The 19,101-nt window shown below is 39.2% G+C and overlaps 1 protein-coding gene across 1 annotated transcript; it reads left to right on the forward strand.

Annotated features, from left to right (window-relative positions):
* Positions 1-5,994: 5,994 nt before the first annotated feature.
* Positions 5,995-19,096, forward strand: LOC137825056 (uncharacterized). The gene is made up of 7 exons (XM_068630729.1): positions 5,995-6,094; positions 15,082-15,243; positions 15,326-15,329; positions 15,434-16,284; positions 16,387-16,734; positions 17,531-18,195; positions 18,770-19,096. Exons 1-7 carry the CDS (start codon positions 5,995-5,997, stop codon positions 19,094-19,096), a joined length of 2,457 nt encoding a protein of 818 aa, XP_068486830.1.
* The last annotated feature ends 5 nt before the right edge of the window (positions 19,097-19,101 follow it).

The following is a 19,101-nucleotide window of genomic DNA, read 5'->3' on the forward strand; positions in this document are numbered from 1 at the left end:
CACCTTCTCCACCTCGACCTTCATTGTGCTGTTCTCGGTCTTGAGGTTGTAGATATCATCCTGTAGCCGCCTGGTGGAGCTCTCCACAGCTTTCGTTATGATTGATGGGATATCCTCTGCAATGGTTTTGAGTTTAGCAGTCAGAGGTTCCCACATCCTCGTGACCTCGAGGGAAAGATTTGCAGCTTGGAGAGGCGCCAGGGGGGCTTGTTGGGGGTTCTCGTCGCCACCTTCCTTAGCAATATTTTCGGTGGTTGCTTCTTGGCGTGGCGACGCAATCGGGGACTCGGTGATTAGGATTGGAGAGGTGTGAGCGACCTCATCCCCGATTGGAACGATTCCTGCAGCTGAAGTGTTGGAAGGAGGGCCCCCTCCTGCTGATATATGTGGTGTAGAGGCGCTCGGGGGGTCCTCTAAGAAGTTTGGCTCTTGGGCCCCAGTTGCAGGTGGTGCAGTGGCCAATGGAACTGCTTGGACTGGTGGTGAAGGGGCTTGTGGTGCTGGTGGTGAAGAAGGAGGAGCGGGTGTTGATGGTGGTGTTGAAGCTGGAAGAGGGGGCGGGGCAGGTGGAGAAGATGGTGCCACCCTCTTCCTTTTCGTGACAAGGCCATCCTCTGTGACCTCGTCGTCCTCTTCCTCATCCTCTTGGACAACTTGGGGGGCCTTCCGCTTTGGCCTCTTAAGGACCAGTTTCTTTCGTTGGGTGGGCGCCTTAGGCGGTGATCGCCCCTGGATGATGGCCTTCTCGACCGCTGAGTTGGGAACCGTCTGGGAGCCGGTCGCCAACCCATGATTGCGGGCGAGCGCCTTTAAATCGGCGAGCATGTTCTTACCCAACATGGTGTCTACATGAAATGAAAGTGCATAAGTTAGCTCGAAGGAGAAAGGGGTAAGTGTACAAGACAATAAGGCAGCAAAAGCAGGCATACGCAGAAAAGATAAAGCCAAAGTCTTGTGTGTATTGCACAAGACGCCCAGAAACAATATCAGAAGCAATGTCAAGACAAAGATGTAGCGTCCTAACCTATTTGAAATTCCAACTGGTCCTCAAAGAACTCGAAGGAAATCAGGGTGGGGGTCAAGAATGTTATGTGGGCATCTGCCACCCTCTTCCAGAAGAGACAAAGGTCTTTGTCCAAAGCTCCCATGCTATCAGGACTTCTGGGCCTCCTGAAGCAGCTCTTGGACTCCTTTTTCCCCTTGTCCACCCAGTACAAGGGGAAACCGTCGAGAAGGGAAGGGTCTTTGTCGTTTGCGCGAACCTGGATGAATTTCCCCTTCCAATCCTTGTACGACTGCTGGAAGATGGTGAAAATGGATCTCCAGCAATGGCGTTCAGGCTGACCCACAGGCGATCTCCTGGGTGCTTGGCCTCAAACAGGAATAAAAACACGTCCACTGACGCGGGCAACCCCAGGTGGGCGCACGTTACCTCAAAAGCTCGGACAAACGCCCAGCTGTTGGGGTGAAGCTGGGCGGCAGCGATATTGAGCTCGGTTAGGAGTTCCCTCTCAAATCGAGTGAGAGGGAACCTGAGTTTAACCTTATTGAAGAGAGTGGTGTAGACGAAGCAGAAGGGCCCGTCGGCGCTCACTTTATCATCAGCGCACACTGGCAGAGTGGCTGGGCAAGGCAGCACCATCATTCTCTCATCGTGCTCCTTGTGGAATGATTGGTGGGCCTCGTCCCCATTGGTCAATCGCAGAACCGCTCCCGCGGTGTTCACCGACGACGTTTCCTTTAAGAGGGTTGAGTTAGCCCATGAGTATAACGTCTTGAAGTCTGGCAGTGGGGTGGGGGCTCCTCCAGCGTTTGGTGGAGTCGCCTGGGCCAGGGTGGTTTGAGAAGACGCGGGCCTCACAGCCTGCGAAGAGGGAGCACCACGAACTTGCGTAGAGTCGTGTGCTTGTGAAGGAGGGTTTCGCGCTGACGGAGGGGGGTTCGGGGTGATCTTCGTGCGAGTCATGGTAGCAACTGCAAACGAAGGAGGAAGGAAAAATAATCAGGAGGGTTACAAAGGCTGACTCGATCATGAAAGGAAGGTGAAAGACGAACGAATGTGAGTTCGTTGCGACAATCGGCAAAGCCCTAAGTCACGCAGAAGGAGAAATGGAAAAACAGCCCACAGCGTATGCACCAGACAGTTACAGGATGATGCAAATCGGTGAAAATGCAAGAAAACCCAGCAGATGAAGGAAAGTAGTTACCTTTCGATGATCGGGAGAATGTTAAAGGGAGGTGGTGATCTAGAGCGTCGAGGAACGTCGAGAGCTTTCGCAGAGAGAAATGAGAGCGTATGCGAGTGTGAAGAAAGTGATGGAACAGTAGGAGCGTAAGGGGTTTAAGGGTTTTCGAACGGTTTTGGGAAGCGCTAACGGCAGATGAAGATGGCCGTTGATGAGAGCCACGTGTCAAATGATGCGCGAAGAGTTTGGTGGAGCGTCAGAGCAGCAGAAAGTACTACCGCTTGGAATTCTGCGCCCATGCCACGTAGACCGGTGTTAACGAAGGCTTTTTCAATCTTTTCGCTAGACAAGTCTTCGCTTAAGACTGGGGGGCTTGTGTACCGCCCTGATGGTCGGATGCGATGACGTGGCATCCTGTTACAGTGTAGGCGTGTTGACAAGGCGCCAGGTTGACAGTTGGGAAGGAAGTCGGGAGGCACGTGTAGTCGCCGATAGTTAAGTTGGCGTGTTCCGATCTTCAGCTTACCAGAATAGGCGATCGCCAGATGCAGACTCAGGCGACCAGGAAGTCGGAGATCGCCAGAACAAGCACATCGCCGAAGTTAAAAGAGAAGCAGATTATGAAGGCGGCCGGCGAGACCACAGGGAAGGTGTATGAAGGCCCTACCTCGCCAGTTTCAGTAGAGATCGCACTCCTGAGTTAGCTATGCACTGGGCAGCACCATGCATAGGTAACTTAGCCAAAATGAGAATAGAAGTAGCGCCAAGTCAGGGAGCCTCCAGATGATGGCACGTGTACAGTTGGATACGAGCCACGTGTCCAAGTCTGTAACTGCCAGGGGAGAGAAAACCACCAGGTATATAAGAGTTCCTAACAGATTTTCTAAGGTACGCACGTTTAGTTCATACACTTTACGCTTGCGAGTGACAGAGCTGTTTGTGAGAGAGATTTGCACGGTTCCAGTTCTTAGTATTTGGTGATACCGTCACTGACTTGAGCGTCGGAGTGCGATCGGCCGCAGCGGCGCCGTATCGTTTCTTTGCAGGTTCTTGAGATAGATCCAGAGGAGGAACGGAGGTGGGAAGCGGCGCGCACGTCGATCCTTTGACGAGGCATTCTCCAGCGCTCCGGTCAACAGGCAGGATCAATATCTTTTGAAAACAACTTTCAAAAATACTCATGATGATGGTTTCTACAACTCTTCTAGGAAGGATGCACACAAAATTTCTACTCAAATTTCTCCTTCCAATTTTTCCAAACAAACCACATCTCCAAAAAACGTTTCTACTCCAAATCCTTCTACTCCTAAGTCACCTACCAAAACTTCAAATATAAAATGTTTTAAATGTTTAGGTTTTGGGCACATAGCTCTTCATTGTCCACAAAAACGAACATTAATGAAAAACAAGGTAAAACAAGACCTAACTCAACCACTTACCACAAATGACAATGAAAAAGACAAAGAAGGCCAAGTTGACATGGGTCTTATCATTTCATCTCCAAGGTGTTTTCCTTCCTTATCTTTTTCATTACCAAAGGTTCTTACTTCACCACCATCTTGGTTAAAGAATGTTAGGAATGATTTTTTCATACCTACTAATGGTTTTCACCCTTTAAGAGGACTTTTTCCAAAAAATATCATCATTCCCAAACAATTTTTTCCAACTTGTTCTGTCTATAAGACCTCCTTTTCTGAACTCCCACTGCTTACAAATTCTAAGTCATGTTTGCCTTTCTCTTATTCACCTGTTAAATTTGATAGTAAACTGACTTTGTTATATGCAGGGATTCAGAATTCGTGGACGAATTCTCTCCAACTCGGTGAGCATGATGGAGATAAAAAAGGAAGAGGATTTTACTAATGGAGGAAGAGGCCATCCACCCAAACATTTAATGTTCTTCCTTCTAGTCTTCTAAAAAATTAAAGAAGAATTAAATAAAGAGAGGATCAAGCACAAAGCCAACAAGAATTCAAGAATGGGCTTCAATTAATATCTTTCTTTGTAATTTCTTTTGTATAAATTTGTAAAACATATAAGAGTAGTGTTTACGAAAGTACTAAGAGGGAAACCAAAAAGACACCTATTTTGTAAGTACCTTAGGCGTTAGTTTTTAGGAAGAAACTAGAAAGTTGTCTCTTCACACTCCTTTAGGCCCTAGAATAGAAAGAGTTGGAAGGTGAGCTATCAAAAGCTTCTCTTGTACTTCGTGATCAGCCCTCTCTATTATAAAAGCAGTGCTTAAGTCTTTAAAATAATAAGAATTGATTTTGTGAGTAAAGAACCTCTCCCAAATTGGTGAGTGAATTGAGAGAGACTTGTGTCTTGTTATCTTCTAGTCTTATCTTGAGTGCATTCTTGGACTCTCAAGTGGCGGCAACTACACTCATCTTGAAGCCTTTCATCCTTCAAGTGGTGTGCACATCTCTAAGAGCTACAACCACATAAGTTTCCTAGTTCTTTTCATCTTCTTCATCCATTTCCATTCCAAAACAAACTCTAAAACATGTCTTTGATGTTTCTGGTTATTTCAATCGGCAGAACTTGCTTGTTTTGTGTTTTTGTTCGGTAGTTTCTTATAGTTTTCTGTTCTTGTGATTTTGGTTGTGTTTCCTTGTGTTTTAATGGATTCATTTGTGTTCTCTCTTGTTTTAATCGATTCATATGCCATGTTATGGGTTTCTATATGAGTTTGGCTTGGTTACTTGTGTTCTGGTGAGTTCTTGAATGTTAAGAACATTGATCCAATTCTTAAAAAGTGCCTAATCATATTGCAACTCTTATTGAATCCATAACATGTTCATATTATATCTTTATCATGTTATTTGAATCATATCAATAACTCTAGTGGTTGAATCCATTTGACATGTTGGTGGCCTTTCAATAGAGTTGGTGCAGGGGGCCTCTTCCATCATAGGGGGAACAACCATTCAACTCTTTCTGAAGAAGATCTTCTTTTGATCTACTGCATCATGAATAAAGTGAAGATCAACTGGATTCACACACTCAAAGAGCATATGCAAAAAGCCATGAGGTTATGTGACTTTCATTATCCTTATGCTATTTTGATTTCTAAGTTCCTTCACTATTTTGAAGTGGATACCGACCAGGTCATCGGGTGTGATGACGTGGAGAAGAGAAAGGTAGGTGGTCAAGAAGTCAACGTAGTCGCCGTATGTAGAAGCGGCGTTCGGTAGTATAAATGATCGGTTATCGCCGAGATGTGCCACCGCCAAGATGGATCATCGCCCATCGCCCAAGAGAAGCATCGCACAGAAGTAAGACGTCGCCGAGTAAGACGTCGCCGAGTGTAGACATCGCCCTAAAGTTGGGCGGCGGCACTATGGGACCCTCCGCACAGAATAAATGGTCGAGTCAAAGGGGCACCCACGGAGTATGATGGCGCGAGAGATACAGCGCTCAAGTTAGAGCCCAAGTGGCCATAAGATTATACATTGCACTCCAGATAAGGGAAGCCCATGGGCTATGTACCGACCAGGTCATCAGGCGTGATGACGTGTCTTGCACGTGCTCAAGTGGGGCGTGCTCAATGGAACGCGTAGGCTAGAAAGGATGAATGGCTCGGAAGTGGGCATAGTCGCCGATCAGTGGATTGGCGTTCTCCGATCGCCGGTGTGCGTAACCGGCGGTCACCAGAGTTGCGTCGCAGTCGCCGTATGAGAATGCTAGGAGATCGGGTGGTTTACACACCGCCACAAGGAGCACGTCGCCGGGTCTCCCAGCGAACTTAGTTAAGGCTGTCTAAGGCTCAGAAGGGTAATTCCAAGCGTGTAAGTTCAATAAGACGATGGTGGCACCAGCTTGGGGCATGAAAGTCGAGTGGGTTGGGGGAAACACCTTGCTCATCAGTGACAGGATTCCCAAAGTGGACATTCGTTGGTGGCAAGGTTTCCCAAGCTAGAACCTGCATGGCGTAGCAGTAAGGAGGGTGCCATTCGCGACGAGCGATATCATAGAGATGATGCACGTTGTTGCATCCGATACTCGCCTTGTCGGGTGGTGTTTCACAGCGCATTACGTGCCAGGTTGCCCCTTGAGTTGAAGACTTAGCTGTGCGGCTGGTTACTACACAAAGAATGACGTTTAAGTTGCCCCAATCCCGATGATGACACGTGTAGGGTTGGGAGCGATGGAGAAATGACGCTCAAGCTACCTTAGCTCAGATGATGACACGTGTAGGGCTGGGCGCTACCTGCTAGCTCAGCCCAGATGGCGACACGTGCAGGGCTGGATGCGAGCCACGTGTCCAAAAGCATAACAACCTGGAGAGAGAAGAAACCTAGCTACAAATGATGCGAATCAAATAAAGAAGGCTTTTAATAATGAAGGACAAGATCATTCGCCCTCACATTTAAAGTTCTTCTTATTATTCTTAGCAAAAGATGAGGCCCAAAGACCAAGCCCAAGCCCAAGAAGGCCAAAGCCCAAAAAGCCCTAGTTCATCTCATGAAGGGCAAGGCCAAGTATTAAATAATAAAGAATATTGTTGAAGGTGCTTAGAGGGAAACATTAGAAACCTCTATTGTTAAAGCATCTTTTAGTCTTTACTTAGGAGTTTTAGGGGCGGTGTGTTAGTAGATAGGTGTAGGAGTAAATAAGGAGGTGCCAAAGTGAGAGAAGGGATCACACCTTCCTCATGCATTGTTTTAGGCGCCAATTCTAGAAGCTTTTAGGAGGGAGTTTTTTGAATTTGTGTAGCTTACATTTCAGCACCTTAGGCTATAAATTAAGGTGCAGCCCTTGTATTTTTCAGAATTGAATCAGAGTAAAGAAACTATACTCAATTTTTGAGTGAGCATTGGAGAGCTTTTGAGCCTTCTTCTCTAGTCTTATCTTGAAGGATCCATGGTGTCCTCAAGTGGCGGCAACACACTTATCTAGGAGCAACCATCCTTCTAGTGGCGTGATCACTCACCTTCTCTTCCATCTCCATAAGCTTTTCTCTTCTCCTTTCTTCCTACTCTTTCAATTGTTCATGTTTAGCTTGTGTTCTTGAGTTTTGGTTTGGTTATTTTTCATTTTCCAGCAGCTGTTCTTATTCTTTTCTGTTTTGGTTCGGTGCATTTTAATTTCCAGCACTTCTAATTCAGTTTGCTTATCTTTTGTTCCATTTTGTTCGGTTCAATTTGACTATAATTGGAACTTCCATATGAGTTTGGAATTGGTGCTAGTTTTTGGAGAGTTCTTGACTTAGAACAATGATCCAATTCTAAGAAAAAGTGCCTAACTATTGTCCCACTCAAGTTGATTCCTAAGAAGGTCAAGAACCTTTCTCTATGTAGCTACAAAGGTAACTTTAACAGAGTCTGCAGAGGTACGCTTTTGATAATTACACAGAGCATTAAACCCTAGTTGTTCTTGACGGCGCACCCAGCTGTGGGCACAAGGCAACTAGGGCCACACAGTTTCAGTCCTTCTGTACAGTTTTCGACCACCCTCAGAGCATTCGTCCAAGTGCTCCGATACGGGGGTGCGTCACCTTTGATGTTTCTCGCTGGCTGACTTGAGCGTCGGAGTGCAAACGGCCGCGAGGGCGCCCCTTTGTTCTTCTTTTTCAGGTACTCATACACAAGAGGGAACGAAGGTGCTCTAGCTCGTGAGTACAAGCCACTCGTAGAGACGACCCAGGTCAACTGGCAGGATCAATATCAATAACTCTAGTGGTTGAATCCATTTAACATGTTGGTGGCCTTTCAATAGAGTTGGTGCAGGGGGCCTCTTCCATCATAGGGGGAACAACCATTCAACTCTTTCTGAAGAAGATCTTCTCTTGATCTACTGCATCATGAATAAAGTGAAGATCAACTGGATTCACACACTCAAAGAGCATATGCAAAAAGCCATGAGGTTATGTGACTTTCATTATCCTTATGCTATTTTGATTTCTAAGTTCCTTCACTATTTTGAAGTGGATATAGAAGGAGAGCTAGCAGAAGTCATCAAGCCCTCCAGTGAAACCCACAGCTACATCCAGTCTTCTTAGAAACCACTGAGGAAATCTACTAAGCAACCACACCTTGATCACTTACACCACAACCAAGAAAGTGACCTTGATCCCCTCAAGACACACACTTCTCTTGCCCAACACACCAACACTAAGATTTCTGATCTTGATCCCCTGAAGAACACACAGCAAATCTCAGCAAACACACAAACGAAACTTGTTCAACGGAGTACAAGGATTACACTTGTTAAAGAATATAATCTGAAATCAATATAAGCAGAATCCTATTCCACACACTTTGATCAATCACAAACTCTAAGCAAACTCAACTCTTTGAAAAACTAAAAAACTGTATTCAAAATCTCTGTTACTCAAATATGTTTTTCTGAATTTATTCAAAGATGTTGTTTGTTATAAAATCTTAACAAACTCTTTAATTGCATTTAAAGATTGGTCAAAGCATTTAAAGACTGGAGCGTAAGCAGTTAAATCATTTATAGCTCAGTCAAAGATAAAACAGTTTTTTTGTTATGCTACCAAAACAAACAATCGGTTGTTTTGGTTTTAACAACTCAACAATTTGAAAAACAGTTTTCAATCTTTTCTAAAAACATCTAAGTATAAACAATCGGTTGTTTCGACAAAACAATCGGTTGTTTTTAACTTAGTTTGAAAAACATTTTTCTTTCAAGAGGATTGAGAATGCCTATGCTTTGGATTCAATCAAGAGGTGGATTACATACACAATCTACCCCAGATCGTAACTAAAACAGCACAGCAACAGCAAGCACAACCAAGCTTCAACATCCTTCAAAGGGTTTGGATTCTTCAAAGCTTGAACACCATTTGGTTCAACAATCTCCCCCTATTTGATGAAGAGAAATCCCTGATGCTTGTGTTGTACCTGATTGAATCTAAAACAGTTCCTGCAAGATACAGTTTTAAGCAAAGCATAGAACTTCTAATATTTGGTTAGCACAGAAACAAATACAGAAATTAGAGCATAATATCAGGATAAACAACATTCAAAATATAGCAAACTGTTTTGCAGAAAACCAGAAAATCAAACACAGCATATAAATCTCCCCCTATTTGTCTTCACAGATAGACAAAAAGAAGAGATAAAACAAGAGATAATTGTTTTGATTACATCAGAATTAAAACAGCAACAATAGAAGGAAAGAAAATTGAAAAACTGATATAACCATAAAAAACAATCGGTTGTTTCGATACATCAACCGGTTGTTTTTCTTCATTCATCATCATCAGCAAACTGAAGATCAAAGATTTGGTTCTGGACAGCTTCGATTTGTTACTCTAGAGTCATGAAGCGTGCATCCATGCTGTCAAACCTGTTGTCAATCCTCTGGAAATTACTGACACAGAGATCATGGAGGTTTCTTTGATTCTCCGCAAAGCTATCAAGCCTATTTAACATGAGTCTCTCAAAAGGAGACATGGTTTGCATCCTTTCTTCTTGATTTCCAGCATCAGCACTAGGTCCAGCATCTTGATAATCTTCAGGTAGATCTTCATGTTGAACATCCATATCAGCAGGTTCTTCTTGTTCAAGATCAGCAGCAGCACTAGATGAGGCACCAAGGTCACCATATTTGCTAATCCATTTGCCACCTACTTTGGTAAAACCCATTTTGTTGAGTGATCCATTGTTCAACTCTTGAGTTGACTTGACCAACTCAGATGTTTCATCTTCAAGGTTCACTTCAAAATAGAGTAGAAATTTAGATACCAAAACAGCATATGGATAGTGATAGTCACTTAACCTCATAGCCTTTTGCATGTGCTCTTTGATGACGTGGATCCAATTGATTTTGATTTTCTTCATGATGCAGAAGATATACACCAGATCTTCCTCAGTAAGCACTGAATGATTACTCCCCCTTGGAGTTAGAATCCAAGTCACAATGAGGGCTAGCAACCTTTCCTCAAGCTTTACACCTCCAACCGAGCATGTTCTAACTTGAGAATGTTGATTCTTTAAGAAACTCTTGTAGTATTGGATTTTTTTGAAATCCTCCACTACTCCAAGGTTTCCCTTGTTGATTCTAAGACTAGAGAACTTGAGACCAGCAACAGCAGCCCATACCTCATGAGTTATCTCCATTTCTACACCTTTTAAATGAGAAACTAGATTGTTTCCCTCAAACTTGAGATTTGTGTAGAACACCCTTATCAAATCTGGGTAGATGTTTCCTTTCATCTCCAAGAACTTTCTGAGAGATTGATCCTTGAGCAGCCTTCTTACATTATCAAGCTTTTGACTTTTCAGCCAATCAAAGCATACAACCTTGGGGTTGTTTATCTTTTTTATACTTGTTTCATACCTATACCTCTCAATAAGATCATTATCTCCAGAAAACCAACCTTCTAGCCTTCCTCCAGACCTTACAGCCCTGGTTTTGACTCTCTTTGATTTTGATTTTGACTCTCAATAAGATCATTATCTTGTTTTGATTTTGGAATATATTCCTTTATGACTGTTGTAACTTCTCTCTGAACGTGATCAAATTTCAACACAGGTTCTTTTGACCAAGGATTCTCTCTTTAAATTTATCTGCAATGGATAGAAATTCAAAATAGAAATTAAATTGATTTCTTCAGTGCTGTCAGATTCAAAACAATCGATTGTTTCGAAGAAACAATCGGTTATTTTTCTGCAGCAGTTAAAACTGATATTGAATTTTAACCATGAGCAGAAAAAGTTCAAAGCAAATGACATTTAGCATTGTAAAGAGGATTTTTAACCATGAGAAAGGACTTTAAAACAGAAATTAAGAACAGAGAAAGGAAAGTCTTATCCTTATGTTATTTCTTCAATGAGCCATGTGCTTTATGATCAAGAAGTGTCTTTTCACTGTTGAGGGCCTTTGGACAGATGCATAGCATTGATTCAACTTCAATGATGGCCTTTTTCTTCCATGAACTTGATCACATTACTTAGTCCTTCATAATTCTTTAGAATTCCTGCACAAGCATGAGTTCAAGCAACAAGATTTGGTCCCTTCACAAATGTGGGTCCAATAGATTTCTTCTTCTCATTTGGAACCTCACACCCTTTAGGAATCCATTTCATGAAACCTCTAGAAACAGAGAATTTTCTTATTTTGCAGAATCTAACCGAATGGCCCTTTTTCATGCAATAAAAGCATGTAACAACCGATTGTTTCGATTTAACAATCGGTTGTTTTACTAGCTTTCTTGAATTTTTTTTTGAAAACTTATCTTGTTGATTCTGTGGATTGAAACCTAAACCAACCTTTCCAAAAACACAGCTTTGAGAAGCCAAGACATTTTCGAAGTTAGATTTCCCTTTTGAAAGCTTGTCCACAGTGTCAACTAGATAATGAATTTTTTTCTCAAGCTTTTCACAATTTTCGCAAATGAGAGTGTCACACTTGCAAGAAGAATTTTTTAAATGATTTTCCGGATTTTTGAAATCATTTTTAGATTTTTCAATCTCATCTTCAAGTGATTTCACTCTCTTTTCCAGCCAGTTGTTAAGTTCTTTCAATCGGTTGTTTGAAAGAACCAATTGATTAGCTTCATCATGAGTTTCTTGAAAAGCTTCAAGCAATTCACTGTAATTTTGTTCATTTAAAGAAGCACATGAACTAACCTTACTTGAGCTGCAAGATTCATCATCATCTTCAGCAATCAAGCAGATGTTTGCTTTCTCATCTTTACTTGATGAAGAGCTTGATGATGATACCTCATTTTCATCCCAAGCTATGTAGGCTCTCTTTGTCTTGCCTTTCTTTTCTTTGTAGCTAGGCTTTTTCTCCTTGCTCTTGTTTGGACAATCTACCTTTATATGACATTGCTCACCACAAACAAAACAAGTATAGTTATTGGAATTAAAATCATTGGATTTCTTGTTTCCATACCTATCTGTTGTCCTTGTTGCGGTTTCTCTTCAAGAATTTGCTGAACTTTTTTGACAGCAAGCTAAGGTTTTCCTCATCACTATCATCACTGGATTCTTGTTTTCCTTTGTGCTTGGAAGCTTTTAAGGTTATGCTCTTTCTGTGCTTGTCTTCGCTTTCTTGAACATTGAGTCTTTTCATCTCTAACTCATGTTCCCTAAGCTTACCAAACAAAGAAGCCATACTTAATGATGTTAGATCTTTAGATTCGGAAATAGCAGTTACCTTTGGTTACCATGCTCTATCAAGACATTTCAAGATCTTTATGTTCAGCTCTTCCTTGTCAAAGGTCTTGTCAAGGCTCATGAGATGATTGATGATGTGAGTGAATCTTTTCTGCACCTCAGCAATTGTTTCACCTTTAAGCATTCTGAACATCTCGTACTCTTGGATTAGAGTATGCTTCCTAGCTCTCTTTACCTCATTTGTCCCTTCATGAGTGACTTCCAAGGTGTCCCACATTTCTTTTGATGATTTGCATTGAGAGACCCTGAAAAACTCATCAGAATTTAAAGCAGAGGTTATTATATTTTTGGCAATGCAATCAAATTTGGCCTTCTTGCTTTCTGAATCAGTCCATTGAGACCAAGGCTTTTCAATGACAGATCCATCTTTTTCAAACTTTGGGACAAAAGGACCATTTTCAATTGCATCCCAAATTCCTTTGTCAAGACATTCCATAAATATTTTCATTCTTACTTTCCAAAATTGGTAGTTCAAACCTCAAAACAGAGGTGGTCTATTGATTGAAGCACCTTCCCCAAAAGGTAGTCTATCAGCCATTTTAAAAACATTTTAGGATCAACTTGAAATCTGTACTCAAAATCTCTGTTACTCATATATGTTTTTCTGAATTTATTCAAAGATGTTGTTTGTTATCAAATGTTAACAAACTCTTTAATTGCATTTAGAGATTGGTCAAAGCATTTAAAGACTGGAGAGTAAGCAGTTAAATCATTTATAGCTCAGTCAAAGATAAAACAGTTTTTTTTGTTATGGTACCAAAACAAACAATCGGTTGTTTCCTCGAATCAATCGGTTTTGGTTTTAACAGCTCGACCATTTGAAAAACAGTTTTTAAATCTTTTCTAAAAACATCTAAGTATAAAAATCGGTTGTTTTTAACTTAGTTTGAAAAACATTTTTCTTTCAAAAGGATTGAGAATGCCTATGCATTGGATTCAATCAAGAGGTGGATTACATACACAATCTACCCCAGATCCTAACTAAAACAACACAACAACAACAAGCACAACCAAGCTTCAACATCCTTCAAAGGGTTTGGATTCTTCAAAGCTTGAACACCATTTGGTTCAACATAAACTATGTGTGTAATTCTCTCTATCTCTTCTCTCCTTAACTGTTTTATTTTCCGATGTCATAAACAACCGATTAAATCGCAATTTTAACCGATTGAATTTTTTATACTAGTTTTTGTTTGTCTATTGTATTGGTTTTTTGAATTGCTTTTCTGAGTTGTTTGTTAAAGTTTCATTCTAAGCAAAGTATTTGTGAAAATCTTTTGAAAACAATTCACCCCCCCCTCCGTCTTGTTCTAGCCATGAAACCTAACAGTAATGTGTAGTTAGGTGATCTTGTATATAGGATAAAGGGAGTTTAAGGTTGCCTTTTGCTTTATGACCTACCCTATATGCCTAATCAAGTTGGTAAGATTATGCAGAAGAAGTGATTGAATGTTTTCCAAAACGCTCTTTAAAGTTTTCTCAAAAAATCAGGTTACTGCACCAAAATAAATTTATTTATTTGTGAAACAATAGATTTATTTTTGAACTGCTGAAAGGTTTTTCAAAATTTTGTTAGGGCACCCAAAAAAGTTCGTTTCAGTCAATTATTTCAGTTAAGATGAGCTGGCAGTCCTTCAGAAAAACAATTTGTTTGTTTTGAATTTAACCTGTTCTTTTTGTAACAGCTTTTTAACTGTTTTTTTTAAATTTCTTAGAAACTGGTTTCTATATAAAGAAATGAACTTCTCACATGAAAGGTTGTTGTGCAATCACGATTTAAACAGAGATAAAAGGTTTTTTGTGAGAGTAGAAGGATTTGAATGAGTTTATGAAAGATCTTCAAGAGTGTTTGTTCTTAGTGTGCCTTAATCTTGGTGAAGGTGCTGGTGCAGTTTTGCTGCAATTTGGACTACTAATTTTTAGTTCTTGCATCTTCTTTCAGGTTTTATCCTTCCTTAATTCATTTTTGTATAAAGGTTTTCTATAAGTCACTTCTTGATAAGGTTTCTTTAACTGCAAGTAGTGCTGAAATAGGGGTTTTCAACTTTTTCTGCCTAGTTCTTGTAGGGTTCAAGAACTGCATAATGTTGTATTGTTTTGAATTGGTTTTAGGGAATTTCACCTTGGAGTGAGGTGAAACTGGATGTAGCTCATTATGAGTGAACCAGTATAAAGTGTGCTTGCATCATTCTTCTCATCCCTACACTCTTTTCTGATTCATTGGATAATCTGTTAGGAAATAAATCTATTCATTTAAAATTGAATTTGTTATTTCTGGGCTTGCTCAAACTGTTCTTCTTTGATATGAAAGATTCTTTTAATCACAAACAAAGATTTCTGAATATGTGTATTGACTGGTTTAAGGACAAACAGTTTCTTTATAAAATCCTTATTAAAGATTCATTTTCTTTAAAAGAATTAAATCAACAGAACTTGTGCTTGATCTATTGCTGCAAATCTTGTTCTAATAGTTGCTTTGAAAATAACTCAACTGTTATGGAGATTTCCCAATTTGATCTTAATACTAATCTGAATAAGTGCATTGAAAAAATAAATCTGTTCATTTTAAAATCAATATGTTATTTTTTTCTGATATACTGTAAATCAGTTTGTGTTTGCAAAAAAATTATAACTTCAATTCACCCCTCCCCTCCTGAACTTATACTCTAATACACCCAGCAGGAAGAACTTGGGGATCAACCGCTTTATATTTTCTATTTTAATCTTTTTTAGTGTTGTAGGTAGTAATAATACTGATGGTACCATCAATGTTGTTGGTAGTAAAAATACTGACGGTACCACCAGTGTTGTTGGTAGTAATAATACTTATGGTACAATCAGTGTTATTCATAGTAATAATACTGATGGTACCATCAATGTTATTGGTAGTAAAAATACTGAAGGTACAATCACTTTTGTTGGTAGTAATAAGACTCATGGTACCATCGGTGTTGTTGGTAGTAATAATATTGATGCTATTATCAGTGTTGTTGGTAGTAATAATACTGATGGTACCATTAGTGTTGTTGGTACTAATAATACTGATGGTACCATCAGTGTTGTGGGTAGTAATAATACTGATGGTACCATCAGTGTTGTTGGTAGTAATAATATTGATGGTACCAATAATGATGGTACCATTAGAGTTGTTGGTAGTAATAATAGTGATCGTATCATCAGTGTTGTTGGTAGTAATAATATTGATGCTACCCAAAGTGTTGTTGGTAGTAATAATACTGGTGATACCATAAGTGTTGTTGGTAGTAATAATACTAATGGTACCATCAATACTGTTGGTAGTAATAATACTAATGGTACCATCAATGTTGTTGGTGGTAACAATACTTATGGTACCATCAGTGTTGTTAGTAGTAATCATACTTATGGTACCATCTGTGTTGTTGGTAGTAATAATACTAAAGGTACCATGAGTGTTGTTGGTAGTAATAATACTGATGCTACCATCAGTGTTATTGGTAGTAATAATACTGATGGTAACATCAGAGTTATTGGTAGTAATAACATTGATGCTACCATCTGTGTTATTGGTAGTAATAATACTGATTGTAACATAAGTGTTATTGGTAGTAATACTACTGATGGTACCATTAGTGTTGTTGGTAGTAATAATACTGATGGTACCATTACTGTTGTTGGTGGTAATAATACCGATGGTACCATCAGTGTGGTTGGTGGTAATAATACTGATGGTACCATCAGTGTTTTTGGTAGTAATATTATTGATGGTACCATCAATGTTGTTGGTAGTAATAATACTGATAGTACAATCAGTGTTGTTGGTAGTAATTATACTGATGGTACCATCAATGTTGTTGGTAGTAATAATATTGATGGTACGATCAGTGTTGTTCGTAGTAATAACAATGATTGTACCATCAGTGTTGTTGGTAGTAATAATACTAATGGTTCCATTAGTGTTGTTGGTAGTAATAATACTGGTGGTACCATCAGTGTTGTTGGTAATAATAATACTTATTCTACCATCAATGTTGTTGGTAGTAATAATACTGATGGTAACATCAGAGTTATTGGTAGTAATAACATTGATGCTACCATCTGTGTTATTGGTAGTAATAATACTGATTGTAACATAAGTGTTATTGGTAGTAATAATACTGATGGTACCATTAGTGTTGTTGGTAGTAATAATACTGATGGTACCATTACTGTTGTTGGTGGTAATAATACCGATGGTACCATCAGTGTGGTTGGTGGTAATAATACTGATGGTACCATCAGTGTTTTTGGTAGTAATATTATTGATGGTACCATCAATGTTGTTGGTAGTAATAATACTGATAGTACCGTCATTGTTGTTGGTAGTAATAATACTGATGGTACCATCAGTGTTGTTGGTAGTAATAATACTGATGGTACCATGAGTGTTGGTGGTAGTAATAATACTAATACTACCATCAGTGTTGTTGGTAGTAATAATACTAATGGTTCCATTAGTGTTGTTGGTAGTAATAATACTGGTCGTACCATCAGTGTTGTTGGTAATAATAATACTTATTCTACCATCAATGTTGTTGGTAGTAATAATACTGATGGTACCATCAGTGTTGTTGGTAGTAATAATACTGATGGTACCATCATTGTTGTTGGTAGTAATAATACTGATGGTTACATGAGTTTTGTTGGTAGTAATAATATTGATGGTACCATCAGTGTTGTTTGTAGTAATAATATTGATGGACCATGAATGTTGTTAGTATTAATAACACTAGTGGTAGCATCAGAATTGTTGGTAGAAATAATACTTATGGGACCATCAGTGTGGTGGGCAGTAATAATACTTGTGGTACCATCAGTGTTGTTGGTAGTAAAAATATTGTTGGTCGCATCAGTGTACCATTAGTGTTGTTGGTAAAAATACTGATGGTACCAATAGTGTTGTTGGTAGTAATAATACTGATGGTACGATCAATGTTGTTGGGAGTAATAATATTGATGGTACGATCAGTGTTTTTGGTAGTAATAATACTAATGGTCCGATCAGTGTTGTTGGTAGTAATAATACTAATGGTACCATCAGTGTTGTTGGTAGTAATAATACTGATGGTTCAATTAGTGTTGTTGGTAGTAAGAACACTGATGGTACCATCAGTGTTGTTGGTAGTAATAATACTTATTCTACAATCAATGTTATTGGTAGTAATAATACAGATTGTATCATTTGTGTTGTTGGTAGTATAAATACTGATGGTACCATCAGTGTTGTTGGTAGTAATAATACTGATTGTACCATCCATGTTTTTGGTAGTATTAATACTGATAGTACCATCAGTGTTGTTGGTAGTAATAATATTGGTGGTAGCATCAATGTTGTTGATAGTAAAAATATTGATTCTACCATCAATGTTGTTGGTAAGAATAATACTGATGGTAGCATCAGTGTTGTTGGTACTAATAATACTTATATTACCATCAACGTTGTTGGTAGTAATAATACTGATGGTACGATCAGTGTTGTTATTAGTAATTATACTGATGGTACCATCAATGTTGTTGGTAGTAATAATATTGATGGTACGATCAGTGTTGTTCGTAGTAATAATACTGATGGTACCATCAGTGTTGTTGGTAGTAATAATACTGATGGTTCCATTAGTGTTGTTGGTAGTAATAATACTGGTGGTACCATCAGTGTTGTTGGTAGTAATAATACTTATGGTACAATCAGGGTTGTTCGTTGTAATAATACTTATTGTACCATGAGTGTTGTTGGTAGTAAAAATACTAATGGTCACATCAATGTAGTGGGTGGTAATAATACTGATGGTATCATCAGTGTTGTTGGTAGTAATAATACTGATTGTACCATGAGTGTTGTTTGTAGTAATAAATACTGATGGAACCATCAGTGTTGTTGGTAGTAATAATATTGATGGTACGATCAATGTTGTTGGTAGTAATAATACTGATGGTACGATCTATGTTGTTGGTAGTAATAATACTGATGGTACCATCATTGTTGATGGTAGTAATAATACTGATGGTACCATTAGTGTTATTGGTAGTAATAAAACTGATGGTACCATCAATGTTGTTGGTAGTAATAATACTTTTGGTACCATGAGTATTGTTGGTAGTAATAATACTAATGATACCATCAGTGTTGTTGGTAGTAATAAGACTTATGGTACCATCAGTGTTGTTGGTAGTAATAATACTGATGGTACCATCAGTGTTGTTGGTAGTAATAATACTTATGGTACCATCAATGTTGTTGGTAATAATAATTCTTATGGTACCATCAGTGTTTTTGGTAGTATAAAGACTTATGGTACCATCAGTGTTGTTGGTAGTAATAATACTGATTGTACCATCAGTGTTGTTGGTAATAAAAATATTGATGGTACCATGAGTGTTGTTTGGAGTAATAATACTGATTGTACCATGAAGGTTGTTGGTAGTAATAGTAATGATGGTACCATGAGTGTTGTTGGTAGTAATAATACAGATGGTACCGTCAGTGTTATTGCTAGTAATAATATTGGTGGTAACATCAATGTTATCAGTAGTAATAATACTTATGGTACCATCTGTGTTATTGTTAGTAATAATACTAATGGTAACATAAGTGTTATTGGTAGTAATAATACTGATGATAGAATCAGTGTTGTTGGTAGTAATAATACTAATGGTAACATAAGTGTTATTGGTAGTAATAATACTGATGATAGAATCAGTGTTGTTGGTAGTAATAATACTAATGGTGATGGAGATTAAGCTCA

The sequence above is a fragment of the Phaseolus vulgaris genome, chromosome 8 (assembly GCF_000499845.2).
Source record: "Phaseolus vulgaris cultivar G19833 chromosome 8, P. vulgaris v2.0, whole genome shotgun sequence".
Classification (NCBI taxonomy): Eukaryota; Viridiplantae; Streptophyta; class Magnoliopsida; order Fabales; family Fabaceae; genus Phaseolus; species Phaseolus vulgaris.

What these genes read in the sequence shown, in the direction of transcription:
- LOC137825056 (XM_068630729.1), top strand. Translation starts at nt 5,995, where the DNA reads ATGGTGGCACCAGCTTGGGGCATGAAAGTCGAGTGGGTTGGGGGAAAC. An exon ending in TGGTTCCATTAGTGTTGTTG is followed by an intron (nt 16,285 to 16,386) that starts GTAGTAATAATA and finishes GTAACATCAGAG; the next exon opens with TTATTGGTAGTAATAACATT. An exon ending in CTGATTGTACCATGAGTGTT is followed by an intron (nt 18,196 to 18,769) that starts GTTTGTAGTAAT and finishes TGTACCATGAAG; the next exon opens with GTTGTTGGTAGTAATAGTAA.